Source organism: Oncorhynchus nerka, linkage group LG13 (genome assembly GCF_034236695.1).
Source record: "Oncorhynchus nerka isolate Pitt River linkage group LG13, Oner_Uvic_2.0, whole genome shotgun sequence".
NCBI classification, from domain to species: Eukaryota; Metazoa; Chordata; class Actinopteri; order Salmoniformes; family Salmonidae; genus Oncorhynchus; species Oncorhynchus nerka.
In genome coordinates, this window is record NC_088408.1 from 116,077 (window position 1) to 130,323 (window position 14,247).

The window sequence follows — 14,247 nt, forward strand, 5'->3', positions numbered from 1 at the left end:
TGTTCCTATGTGTTACCTAATTGGCTAGCTAGCTAACAACATGGTAACTTCAACAGTATATCCAACCATTAGGGGGCACATTAAAAAAAGGGATCACTTTTCAGGAGATCAATGAATGAATGACAGTGTACAATTTTCAATGAAATGCAAGATAAGATAAGATAAGTCTACAAGATAAGATAAGATAAGTCTACAAGATAAGATAAGATAAGATAAGATAAGATAAGATAAGATAAGTCTACAAGATAAGATAAGATAAGTCTACAAGATAAGATAAGATAAGTCTACAAGATAAGATAAGATAAGATAAGATAAGTCTACAAGATAAGATAAGATAAGTCTACAAGATAAGATAAGATAAGTCTACAAGATAAGATAAGATAAGTCTACAAGATAAGATAAGATAAGTCTACAAGATAAGATAAGATAAGTCTACAAGATAAGATAAGATAAGATAAGTCTACAAGATAAGATAAGATAAGATAAGTCTACAAGATAAGATAAGATAAGTCTACAAGATAAGATAAGATAAGATAAGATAAGTCTACAAGATAAGATAAGTCTACAAGATAAGATAAGATAAGTCTAAAAACTTTTTATGAAATGCATCTCAATAGTAAAATAGTGCTTCTACAATGTAGAAACCTACGATTCCACAAATGACACATTTCAATGAGGTATTCATAACCTTTTAGCTTTTTATAATAAATAAATGTATTTGTGTCACATATTAGTTTCTAGCTTCACAAGAGTGGCGCAGCGGTCTGAGACGCTGCTTCCTAGAGGCGTCACTACAGACCCTGGTTCCATTCCAGGCTGTATCACAACCGGCCCAATATAAGCTGCATTTCAATTGATTAAAGAAATTATATTTTCTGGTGCTCTTAGATTTCATGTGGTGCTCCTAACAGACCACTAGTGTTCCAATGATTTTCTTCAAATTTAGAGCCCTGGTTTTGGTGGTGGTTACTGACCGTGTGTGTAGCTGCTGAGGGTGGGATCAGTCTCCGGAGCAGCCAGGGCGTGGTTTAGGTATCCTGCCAGGTCTTTGACCCACACTGACGGGTTGTCAGGGAACAGAGTCTGGCTCCGGTCCAACTGCTGCTTCAGCTCCCCCACGTCCATCTGGAACAGGAAGTACCATACATAATACAACCTAACCCACGTCCATCTGGAACAGGAAGTACCATACATAATACAACCTAACCCACGTCCATCTGGAACAGAACAGGAAGTACCATAGATAATACAACCTAACCCACGTCCATCTGGAACAGAACAGGAAGTACCATACATAATACTACCTAACCCACGTCCATCTGGAACAGAACAGGAATTACCATACATAATACTACCTAACCCACGTCCAGTCAATTGAATGAGGTCTAACGTTCTCTTGAAGCTACATTTCGTAATGTACAGTCTACTAAAATAGTAAGGCTAGCAGCTACCACAATAACCATGTAAAATATGTTATATCTAGCATGTTATCTATTATCTATCTTATCTAGCATGTTGAAGGATTCAAGTGAGACACTTTCTGGCAACAGTCACTACTGATATCAACCATCAACTTATTGATTACCATTAGTGTAATTAGTGTTCAACATGAAATATCCTTCACACGGTGAGGAGGGAGAGGGGTGGTGCTCTAGAAGGCAGGGGAGGGGCCATACTGACACGGTGAGGAGGGAGAGGGGTGGTGCTCTAGAAGGCAGGGGAGGGGTCATACTGACACAGTGAGGAGGGACACAGTGAGGAGGGAGAGGGGTGGTGCTCTAGAAGGCAGGGGAGGGGTCACAGTGAGGGAGAGGGGTGGTGCTCTAGAAGGCAGGGGAGGGGTCATACTGACACAGTGAGGAGGGAGAGGGGTGGTGCTCTAGAAGGCGGGGAGGGGCCATACTGACACAGTGAGGAGGGAGAGGGGTGGTGCTCTAGAAGGCAGGGGAGGGGCCATACTGACACAGTGAGGAGGGAGAGGGGTGGTGCTCTAGAAGGCGGGGAGGGGCCATACTGACACGGTGAGGAGGGAGAGGGGTGGTGCTCTAGAAGGCAGGGGAGGGGCCATACTGACACAGTGAGGAGGGAGAGGGGTGGTGCTCTATAAGGCAGGGGAGGGGCCATACTGACACAGTGAGGAGGGGTGGTGCTCTAGAAGGCAGGGAGGGGCCATACTGACACGGTGAGGAGGGAGAGGGGTGGCGCTCTAGAAGGCAGGGGAGGGGCCATACTGACACGGTGAGGAGGGAGAGGGTGGCGCTCTAGAAGGCAGGGGAGGGGCCATACTGACACGGTGAGGAGGGGAGAGGGTGGTGCTCTAGAAGGCAGGGGAGGGGCCATACTGACACGGTGATGAGGGAGAGGGGTGGTGCTCTAGAAGGCAGGGGAGGGGCCATACTGACACGGTGAGGAGGGAGAGGGGTGGTGCTCTAGAAGGCAGGGGAGGGGCCATACTGACACGGTGAGGAGGGAGAGGGTGGTGCTCTAGAAGGCAGGGGAGGGGCCATACTGACACAGTGAGGAGGGAGAGGGGTGGTGCTCTAGAAGGCGGGGGAGGGGCCGTACTGACACGGTGAGGGGTGGTGCTCTAGAAGGCAGGGGAGGGGCCATACTGACACAGTGAGGAGGGAGAGGGGTGGTGCTCTAGAAGGCAGGGGAGGGGCCATACTGACACAGTGAGGAGGGAGAGGGGTGGTGCTCTAGAAGGCAGGGGAGGGGCCATACTGACACAGTGAGGAGGGAGAGGGGTGGTGCTCTAGAAGGCAGGGGAGGGGTCATACTGACACAGTGAGGAGGGAGAGGGGTGGTGCTCTAGAAGGCGGGGGAGGGGCCATACTGACACAGTGAGGAGGGAGAGGGGTGGTGCTCTAGAAGGCAGGGGAGGGGCCATACTGACACAGTGAGGAGGGAGAGGGGTGGTGCTCTAGAAGGCAGGGGAGGGGTCATACTGACACAGTGAGGAGGGAGAGGGGTGGTGCTCTAGAAGGCGGGGGAGGGGCCATACTGACACAGTGAGGAGGGAGAGGGGTGGTGCTCTAGAAGGCAGGGGAGGGGTCATACTGACACAGTGAGGAGGGAGAGGGGTGGTGCTCTAGAAGGCAGGGGAGGGGTCATACTGACACAGTGAGGAGGGAGAGGGGTGGTGCTCTAGAAGGCAGGGGAGGGGCCATACTGACACAGTGAGGAGGGAGAGGGGTGGTGCTCTAGAAGGCGGGGGAGGGGCCATACTGACACGGTGAGGAGGGAGACACGAGAGACAGCAACCAACCAAGTTCTCTAGCGCTATAGTAGACTAATAGGTTACTTATCATATATGATTACGTAGTACCTGTGTTGAATGCATTAACCTGGGGGAGAAACGAGTTAAGCTAGCGAATATAGCTAGGCTAATTGAGGCTGCATGTGCTCCCTCATCCTACACTTAACAATTCCAACAACTCCATTCAGAATATCACGTTGCAGCCGACCTGTTGGCTCTTGGTCGTTGTGGCCTATCCTTCTCCTTTTAATTCCATCTTCCATTGATCAGATATCTCCTAACTCTCGCCACACATGGAGGGAGGACTTATGACTGTAGCCTATTGCCACTGACTGGCCAACAACAAGGTCACCGGGTCTCGGGTACAGGTGGATCCAGACCCCTTCGGGTCTCGGGTACAGGTGGATCCAGACCCCTCGGGTCACCGGGACTCGGGTACAGGTGGATCCGGACCCCCTCAGATCACCGGGACTCGGGTACAGGTGGATCCAGACCCCTCGGGTCACCGGGACTCGGGTACAGGTGGATCCGGACCCCCTCGGGTCACCGGGACTCGGGTACAGGTGGATCCGGACCCCCTCGGGTCACCGGGACTCGGGTACAGGTGGATCCAGACCCCCTCGGGTCACCGGGTCTCGGGTACAGGTGGATCCAGACCCCCTCGGGTCACCGGGTCTCGGGTACAGGTGGATCCAGACCCCCTCGGGTCACCGGGTCTCGGGTACAGGTGGATCCAGACCCCCTCGGGTCACCGGGTCTCGGGTACAGGTGGATCCAGACCCCCTCGGGTCACCGGGTCTCGGGTACAGGTGGATCCAGACCCCCTCGGGTCCCCGGGTCTCGGGTACAGGTGGATCCAGACCCCCTCGGGTCCCCGGGTCTCGGGTACAGGTGGATCCAGACCCCCTCGGGTCCCCGGGTCTCGGGTACAGGTGGATCCAGACCCCCTCGGGTCCCCGGGTCTCGGGTACAGGTGGATCCAGACCCCTCGGGTCCCCGGGTCTCGGGTACAGGTGGATCCAGACCCCTCGGGTCACCGGGTCTCGGGTACAGGTGGATCCAGACCCCTCGGGTCCCCGGGTCTCGGGTACAGGTGGATCCAGACCCCTCGGGTCACCGGGTCTCGGGTACAGGTGGATCCAGACCCCCTCGGGTCACCGGGTCTCGGGTACAGGTGGATCCAGACCCCCTCGGGTCACCGGGTCTCGGGTACAGGTGGATCCAGACCCCTTCGGGTCACCGGGTCTCGGGTACAGGTGGATCCGGACCCCCTCGGGTCACCGGGTCTCGGGTACAGGTGGATCCGGACCCCCTCGGGTCACCGGGTCTCGGGTACAGGTGGATCCGGACCCCCTCGGGTCACCGGGTCTCGGGTACAGGTGGATCCGGACCCCCTCGGGTCACCGGGTCTCGGGTACAGGTGGACCCGGACCCCCTCGGGTCACCGGGTCTCGGGTACAGGTGGACCCAGACCCCCTCGGGTCCCCGGGTCTCGGGTACAGGTGGATCCGGACCCCCTCGGGTCACCGGGTCTCGGGTACAGGTGGATCCGGACCCCCTCGGGTCACCGGGTCTCGGGTACAGGTGGACCCATGAAGACCTCTAATATCAATACATTTGTATAAATGACCAAAGTCACGATAGGATTGCCATATCGCTTCTGTTAATTATCCTGAAGATTCCAGTAACTTTGGTAAATTACCAGTAGCAACCCTATACCTGAGACTGAGTCCTGGAGCACCATGACACTGAAACAGTATGGAAACAAGCGTATGATGTTGTGCAAAACAGTGAGATTATTTAATGCGACTTTCGCCCCTAGATTGGTCTAATACAGTCACTCCTCCGTGTGTGTGTGTGTACCTTGTGTTGCGGACATGTGTGTAAGTTGCTGGTGTGTACGTGTGTGTGGCTCACAGCTTTGAATGCATCCTCCAGGTTCTTGTGTGTGTTGTGTGTCTGTGTAGAGGCAGGGGGAAGCTTGGCCTTCTGTTTGCCCGCTGAAGGCTTCTTGTTGCTGGGCTCGGCTGGAGGAACCTGCTCCTTGTTATGCTTCTTCCCCATCTTCTCAAAAGCCTCGAACAATGTCCCCGATGTCACCAGGGGAGCTGCAACAACAGGTCAGAGAGAGAAAGACAGAAATGGAGAGAGGAGAGAGAGAAAGACAGATGGAGAGAGGAGAGAGAGAAAGACAGATGGAGAGAGGAGAGAGAAAGACAGATGGAGAGAGGAGAGAGAAAGACAGATGGAGAGAACGTTTATAGCTCAGACCTTCAGTGTTATGTTGCAAAATGAGGCAAAGACTCCTTCAGGCTGCCTCGATCTGCCTCCCTCCAGTCCGTCAGTGTAAAGCTTAGTTTGACCATGTATAGATTAGGGTTGTCAAGATACAAGGCAGAGGTCTCCAGTGCGTAATCACATAAACAAGGAATCCCACATCTCCCACCCTTCAAAGCAACCGTGTCTGAGGAGCTGTGCGCTCGGAGTGACGTGCTGAAAGATACATTTTTAGAAGCGCAGGCATAGAAGTTGGTCTAATTTGACAGAAAGTCTACTACAAAGTGTGACTGTCCTTATGTTCCTTGGCTATTTACAGTATCTTCACACGCCAGGTTGCTCAACTGCTAGTGAAGAGACCGGGAGAATCTCATCCCTCAGACAGACAGACATGCCAATCCCAATACTAACAGCCCGACTCTTAAAGGGGCAGCTGAACATGTATCTCACCTAAATGACTCATATTTAAGGGTACATTGTAATTGATTGAGCAAAATGTTTACCCATAAACTTAGTCGTTTCTTATCATAAAAGTACTCTTCAAATCATTTGGCCTGTGCTCCTAAATTTCTCAACTAAAAGTCCTTGTAAATAAATAAAAAAATGTCAAAAAATAAAAACAGAATGTTGACTTCGATACCAGGTTCAGTATCACGACACTCGATAACAAGGCAAAGAAAAAGATCACTTGAGCCAGACAAACTCAACTTACTGCTCTGTCCAATCGTTGGGCATCTTTTGAGTTCAAGATCAATACATTTTAAATGTTTTAGGGTCAATTCTTCTGGAACAGTCATGTATGCATTGATGCATCAATTACAATTTGACTCTTACGTAGTAAAAACACAGAAAGGTAAGAATTTATTTGAATGGTAAATCTCTTGATAAACCAAAATGTACTGTAAGCCTACTGTCATGACGCTACCTGGGGGTAAGTTTATGACAGTAATAAATACCTCTTCCCCCCTTTTTCCACTCTCTACCCTACTGATGTTACATTTGCAAACCCCTTGGTTAACATAGAGATTCTGGGAACATCAGAAGGTGGGGGGAAATGAACTATATTCTGGTAATCCGACCAATTGAACATATGCGGTTGTACTTAATGAATATGATGTCAGTTCGGTTGTCATCTGAGACATTCTCATCAATGAGACGATGACATAAACTCTACAGTGGAAAGTCTACACATCAGAGTTATCGGATTCACATGGAATTGTTGTTCAATTTAAATGTTTGAATATGAAATTATTCGTGATGGGATGAAATGTGATTTTAGCTTCTAAAATGTGGGATTTGGGTTTTCATAAGGTTAGGGCTCTGCTCAATCAGTGGCCCGCCCCTGTGAAGGGACATGGGCTATAAAACTTTTCAAACACTATATATTTTATCCTATATAATATTATTTTGTGGTGCCCCGACTCTAGTTAATTACATTTACATGATTAGCTCAATCAGGTAATATTAATTACAGAGAAATTATTTTATAGAATAGCATGTCATATCACTTAATCCGGCATAGCCAAAGACACGACACTATTCACAATTAAGGTGAATGCAAGTGACTCGTTTCAGGAAATTCGGTGTGTCACGCGTCACTACTTCACAGGAGAGGCATTTGTTGGCAGAAATACCGTCGGTAACATGTTAACTTTCATGTGCCTTAATAAATTGTATACCATCTGTAAATACAAAATAAAGTTGTGAAATTACAAGCCTAGTTGGTTTAGCCACAGAGAAAGACCGGAACGTTCCTGCTCTCCATGATTGGCTGAGATAATGGATGGGCTGGACATGAGGAGAGGGGATTGGTCTGCCACGTAGCACGTGTCCGTCTATAACATGAGCTGCTCAATATGTAATTCTATTTCATATGTATATGGTCATTCTTTCTAATGTGGCTTAATAAAGAACTGAAAAGTGTTGCTCTCCACTTTCTGAAGGACCGAGTTTTGAAATTAGTGGAATCCGAGTACGATAGCTAAGGAGATGAAGAAAATTCTGGCGTTTGATTGCGGAGAGTCGAAAAGAGAACACAGAAAGCTGTTGTAATCCAGAGATCGGTGTTTTATACATCTTCAAACTAAGGGTAACCATGGCATCCGTGACAGAGGGAGAAGTGTTTACCCATGTACACGAGTAAGAGTCTAGGCTAGCTACATTTTCAGATATACGTTCCGAATTTAGTCAGAAAGTCATTTCCATTGCAAGCTAAAGTGTACTGTTAGCTCGCTAACATGTATGATCTGTGTAGTAATATTACTCATGTCTCAGAGCCATGAGTCACTAGTTAAAGCCCAATGTTAGCTAGCTTTAGCTACAAATTCATGCAGGGTAGTAACAAATTGGGATTAAGGTTAATTGGCTATCAGACTGTTAAACAGCCACCATTGAGTGGCTGCTGCCAACACACTGTCATTGACACTGACCCAACTCCAGCCACTTTAATAATGGGAATTGATGGGAAATGTAAATATATATCACTAGCCACTTTAAACAATGCTACCTTATATAATGTTACTTACCCTACATTATTCATCTCATATGCATACGTATATACTGTACTCTACATCATCGACTGCATCCTTATGTAATACATGTATCACTAGCCACTTTAACTATGCCACTTTGTTTACTTTGTCTACATACTCATCTCATATGTATATACTGTACTCGATACCATCTACTGTATGCTGCTCTGTACCATCACTCATTCATATATCCTTATGTACATATTCTTTATCCCCTTACACTGTGTATAAGACAGTAGTTTTAGAATTGTTAGTTAGATTACTTGTTGGTTATCACTGCATTGTCGGAACTAGAAGCACAAGCATTTCATTACACTCGCACTAACATCTGCTAACCATGTGTATGTGACAAATAAAATTTGATTTGATTTGAATTGTTTAGCTAGTTTACTACGCAAGTAAACATTTCAGTGTACCGTTTACACCTTCTGTATCCTGTGCATGTGACAAAGAAACATTGACTGTATTTGATAGGGTGTGTGTTAACCAGAGAAGGTAATGTGAAGAACAACATGACCTGCACCAAATTCAAATTAGAATACAACGTTGGTCTCTGTGTCCAAGTTCTACAATTCTCCGGTAGAATGCCCTGCTTTCACTTCGTCACTCACTTTTTACAACCATCAGCTATTTTATGTAATCAGCTCACCATTAACTTGTAAATAAGGATTTGTGTGAGTTTATTTCCCTGTAATAATGAATACAAATGAGCTAAAGTTAAGACATCAGCTATATATGATGTCATTATATGAACTGCTGGGCTAGCCAGCTAACTAAACCTTAGCTAGCTAACAAGCTAGAAACAAACCAAAACATTGTTTAGAAAGTTACTTTTTGCTGCCTGGTTTGCTAGATTGACATATACGGAAATCATTTTTAAAACGGAGGGGTTTATCGGTGTTAAAATCCACCAGATCTGCTATTTTGGACATCCAGGTTGCTAATGTCATGGAGCCTGTAGTTTGTGTTTCTATTTTTCACAACGAGAAGACGTCGTCACTACAAAGAATGCTGAGTTGCATCCAAAGAACACCATACCTACTGTGAAGCATGGGGGTGGAAACATCATGCTTTGGGGCTGCTTTTCTGCAAAGGAACCAGGACGACTGATCCGTGTAAAGGAAAGAATGAATGGGGCCATGTATCGTGAGATTTTGAGTGAAAACCTCCTTCCATCAGCAAGGGCATTGAAGATGAAACGTGGCTGGGTCTTTCAGCATGACAATGATCCCAAACACACCGCCCGGGTAACGTAAGAAGCATTTCAAGGTCCTGGAGTGGCCTAGCCAGTCTCCAGATCTCAACCCCATAGAAAATCTTTGGAGGGAGTTGAAAGTCTGTGTTGCCCCAGCACAGCCCCAAAACATCACCGCTCTAGAGGAGATCTGCATGGAGGAATGGGCCAAAATACCAGCAACAGTGTGTGAAAACCTTGTGAAGACTTACAGAAAACGTTTGACCTCTGTCATTGCCAACAAAGAGTATATAACAAAGTATTGAGATAAACTTATGTTATTGACCAAATACCTATTTTCCACCATAATTTGCAAATAAATTCATTAAAAATCCTACAATGTGATTTTCTGGATTTTTTTCCCTCATTTTGTCTGTCATAGTTGAAGTGTACCAATGCTGAAAATTACAGTCCTCTCATCCTTTTAAGTGGGAGAACTTGCACAATTTTTGTATTTAACTAAATACTTGTTTGCCCCACTGTATATACACTATTTCATACCATCTATTGCTGCTCGGTCATCGCTCATCCATATACTCATATTCCATCTCTTCACTTAGATGTGTGAGTATTAGGTAGCCATTACTGCATTGTCGGGAACTAGAAGCACAAGCAATTTGCTACACTGCAATAACATCTGCTAACCATGTGTATGTGACCAATAACATCTGCTAACCATGTGTATGTGACCAATAAAATTGGATGCATTCTGAGAAGCTATCTAGGTCTGTGCCCAAACAGTTCGAACTTCTACTTTTAAAAATTCCACCTTTCCAGAAATAAGTCTCTCACGGTTGTCGCTTGATATAGACCCCCCTCTGCCCCCAGCTGTGCCCTGGACACCATATGGGAATTAATTGCCCCCCCATCTATCGTCAGAGTTTGTTCTGTTAGGTGAGCTAAACTGGGACATGCTTAACACCCCGGCCATCCTACAATCTAAGCTAGATGCCCTCAATCTCACCCAAATTATCATGGAACCTACCAGGTACAACACCAAATTCGTAAACACGGGCACCCTCATAGATATCATCCTGACCAACTTGCCCTCCAAATACACCTCTGCTGTCTTCAACCAGGATCTCAGTGATCACTGCCTCATTGCCTGCATCCGCTACAGAGCCGCAGTCAAACGACCACCCCTCATCACTGTCAAACGCTCCCTAAAACACTTCAGTGAGCAGGCCTTTCTAATCGACCTGGCCAGGATATCCTCGAGGGATATTGACCTCATTCAGTCAGTAGAGGATGCCTGGATATTCTTTAAAAGTGCCTTCCTCACCATCTTAAATAAGCATGCCCCATTCAAAAAATGTAGAACTAGGAATAGATATAGTCCTTCTTAAATAAGCTCCATTCAAACATTTTAGAAGCAGGAATAAATATCTCCCTTGGTTCACTCCAGACCTGACTGCCCTTGACCAGCACAAAAACGTCCTGTGGCGTTCTGCATTAGCATCGACTAGTCCCCGCGATATGCAACTGTTCAGGGAAGTTAAGAACCAATATACACAAGCAGTTAGGAAAGCAAAGGATAGATTTTTCAAACAAATGTGGACCCTCCTGTTCGGTACTATGTTATTATCTAACCTCAGTAACGTCCTGGGAAGTAATACATTTCAATAAGCATTAATCTACAGCTGGCCATGCTTCCCACCTGGCTACCCCTACAAACAGCTCTGCACCCCCCACAGCAACTTTCCCAAGCCTCCCCCATTTCTCCTTCACCCAAATCCAAATAGCTGATGTTCTGAAAGAGCTGCAAAATCTGGACAACTACAAATCAGCCTGGCTAGACAATCTGGACTCCCTATTTCTAAAATTATCCGCCTCAATTGTTGCAAACCCTATTACCAGTCTGTTCAACCTCTCTTACGTATCAGAGATCCCTAAAGATTGGAAAGCTGCCGTGGTCATCCCCCTCTTCAAAGGGGGAGACACTAGACCCAATTTGTTATAGATCTATATCCATCCTACCCTGCCTTCATAAAGTCTTCGAAAGCCAACAAACAGATTAGCCCTTTCGAATCCCACCGTACCTCCATCACTTTGCAATCTGGTTTTAGAGCTGGTCAAGAGTGCACCTCAGCCACGCTCAAGGTCCTAAACGATATCATAACCGACAATACTGTGCAGCAGTCTTCATCAACCTGGCCAAGGCTTTCGACTCTGTCAATCACCACATTCTTATTGGCAGACTCGACAGCCTTGGTTTCTCAAATGACTGCCTCGCCTGGTTTACCAACTACTTCTCTGATAGAGTTCAGTGTGTCAAATCGGAGGGCCTTTTGTCCGGACCTCTGGCAGTCTATGGAGGTGCCACAGGGTTCAACCTCAGGCCGACTCTCTTCTCTGTATACATCAATGATGTTGCTCTTGCCAGTGCCATACAACACTCCTTCCGTGGCCTCCAACTGCTCTTAACGAAAGTAAAACTAAATGCTAAACTAAAGCTCATCAACAGATCGATGCCCACACCCCGCCCGCCTGCAACACTACTCTGGACGGTTTGGACTTAGAATATGTGGACAACTACAAATACCTTGGTGTCTGGTTAGACTGTAAACTCTCCTTCCAGACTCACATTAAGCATCTCCAATCCAAAATTAAATCTAGAATCGGCTTCCTATTTCGCAACAAAGCCTCCTACACTCATGCTGCCAAACATACCCTCGTAAAACTGACTATTCTACCGATCCTTGACTTCGGTGATGTCATTTACAAAATAGCCCCTAATACTCTACTCAGCAAATTGGATGCAGTCTATCACAGTGCCATCTGTTTTGTCACCAAAGCCCCATATACCACCCACCACTGCGACCTGTACACTGTCGTTGGCTGGCCCTCGCTTCATTCTCGTCGCCAAACCCACTGGCTCCAGGTCATCTATAAGTCTTGGCTACGTAAAGCTCCGCCTTATCTCAGCTCACCGGTCACCATAGCAACACCCACCCGTAGCACGCGCTCCAGCGGGTATATTTTAGTGGTCACCCCCAAAACCAATTCCTGCTTTGGCCGCCTTTCCTTCCAGTTCTCTGCTGCCAATGACTGGAACAAATTGCAAAAATCACTGTAGCTGGAGACTCATTTCTCCCTCACTAACTTTAAGCATCAGCTTTCAGAGCAGCTTACTGATCTCTGCACCTGTACATAGCCCATCTGTAAATAGCCCACCCAACTACCTCATCCTTAGTTTTTTTTTTTGTTGCTCCATTGCACCCCAGTATCTCTACTTGCAAATCTTCTGCACAAACAGTTGAAGTGAGAAGTTTTAATGACTCCAACCTAAGTGTTCCAAACACACACTTCATATCAGCTAGAAATATATTTTTTTAAACAGAAAAAGGTCAAATTTATACACACCTTTATAGGGTTCCCACAAGGCCATATTTCTGCGTTAGTTTACGAAAACAGACGGAAGACAGTGAACGACCTGTGCTAATTAGCCATCTGCGTTAACAAACACATGTTTGTAAACCGAAGACAGACGGGTGATATGAAAGTAGAGGAATTTATGTTTCTTGAACCGTAAGTTACCGCTATTGAGAATCGCTTCATGTTTAGATGTAGTATTTGGCTGTTATGGCTTAGGGAGCCAATTCGTCCTTTAAAAACAGAACATGTAGGTCCTTGTATTAATTCGTAACATTAGGCTACTTAAGTATAATATCGGGTTAGCTTAAACATTTTACATTTAAACTTCAATGGGGTAGCAAAGTTCCGAGGACCCTGGAGAGTACGGCTCCGAGGGGGAGTATGGCTCCGAGGGAGGGGGGAGTATGGCTCCGAGGGAGGGGGGAGTATGGCTCCGAGGGAGGGGGAGTATGGCTCCGAGGGAGGGGGAGTATGGCTCCGAGGGAGGGGGAGTATGGCTCCGAGGGGGGAGTATGGTTTCAAGGGGATCTGCGAAATCTATTTTATAGACAAGAACGGAGAACCTACTTTCTTTGTGATATTTCCGTTGCTGTCTAGCAGCAGGCTAACTAACATAGCGGTTTACCAACTACGGTCATTCAAGGCTATATGGGGCCCGAAGGCAGGCAAGGACGAGGCTACGCTGCTCAAATTGACTGACTTTGCTAAAGCCAACAACCCTGCTAGCCAACTAGCCTGGCAAACCAGTGGGCTGGAGGGGCTACCTGACAAACCAGTGGGCTGGAGGGGCTACCTGACAAACCAGTGGGCTGGAGGGGCTACCTGACTAGCCAGTGGGCTGGAGGGGCTACCCGACTAGCCAGTGGGCTGGAGGGGCTACCCGACTAGCCAGTGGGCTGGAGGGGCTACCCGACTAGCCAGTGGGCTGAAGGTGCTACCCGACTAGCCAGTGGGCTGAAGGGGCTACCCGACTAGCCAGTGGGCTGAAGGGGCTACCCGACAAACCAGTGGGCTGGAGGGGCTACCCGACAAACCAGTGGGCTACCCGACTAGCCAGTGGGCTGGAGGGGCTACCCGACTAGCCAGTGGGCTGAAGGGGCTACCCGACTAGCCAGTGGGCTGAAGGGGCTACCCGACAAACCAGTGGGCTGGAGGGGCTACCCGACAAACCAGTGGGCTACCCGACAAACCAGTGGGCTGGAGGGGCTACCCGACAAACCAGTGGGCTGGAGGGGCTACCCGACAAACCAGTGGGCTGGAGGGGCTACCCGACAAACCAGTGGGCTGGAGGGGCTACCCGACAAACCAGTGGGCTGGAGGGGCTACCCGACAAACCAGTGGGCTGGAGGGGCTACCTGACAAACCAGTGGGCTGGAGGGGCTACCTGACAAACCAGTGGGCTGGAGGGGCTACCTGACAAACCAGTGGGCTGGAGGGGCTACCTGACTAGCCAGTGGGCTGAAGGGGCTACCTGACTAGCCAGTGGGCTGGAGGGGCTCCCTGACAAACCAGTGGGCTGGAGGGGCTACCTGACAAACCAGTGGGCTGGAGGGCCTACCTGACTAGCCAGT

General features: G+C 47.8%; 1 protein-coding gene across 3 annotated transcripts in view; it reads right to left on the minus strand.

Moving 5' to 3' along the window:
• The window catches only part of tmem214 (transmembrane protein 214), a 90,936-nt gene that overhangs the window by 66,097 nt on the left and 10,592 nt on the right, over window positions 1-14,247 (minus strand). For all 3 annotated transcript variants that reach the window (XR_010465493.1, XR_010465492.1, XM_065026105.1), the window contains exons 2-3: window positions 5,177-5,367; window positions 975-1,125 (exon numbers count right to left, since the gene is read on the minus strand). Coding sequence is in view for 1 of the 3 variants with exons in the window: in XM_065026105.1 (XP_064882177.1) it covers window positions 975-1,125; window positions 5,177-5,367 (342 nt within the window). In the remaining 2 variants the exon portion in view is untranslated. The remainder of the gene's footprint in view (window positions 1-974; window positions 1,126-5,176; window positions 5,368-14,247) is intronic.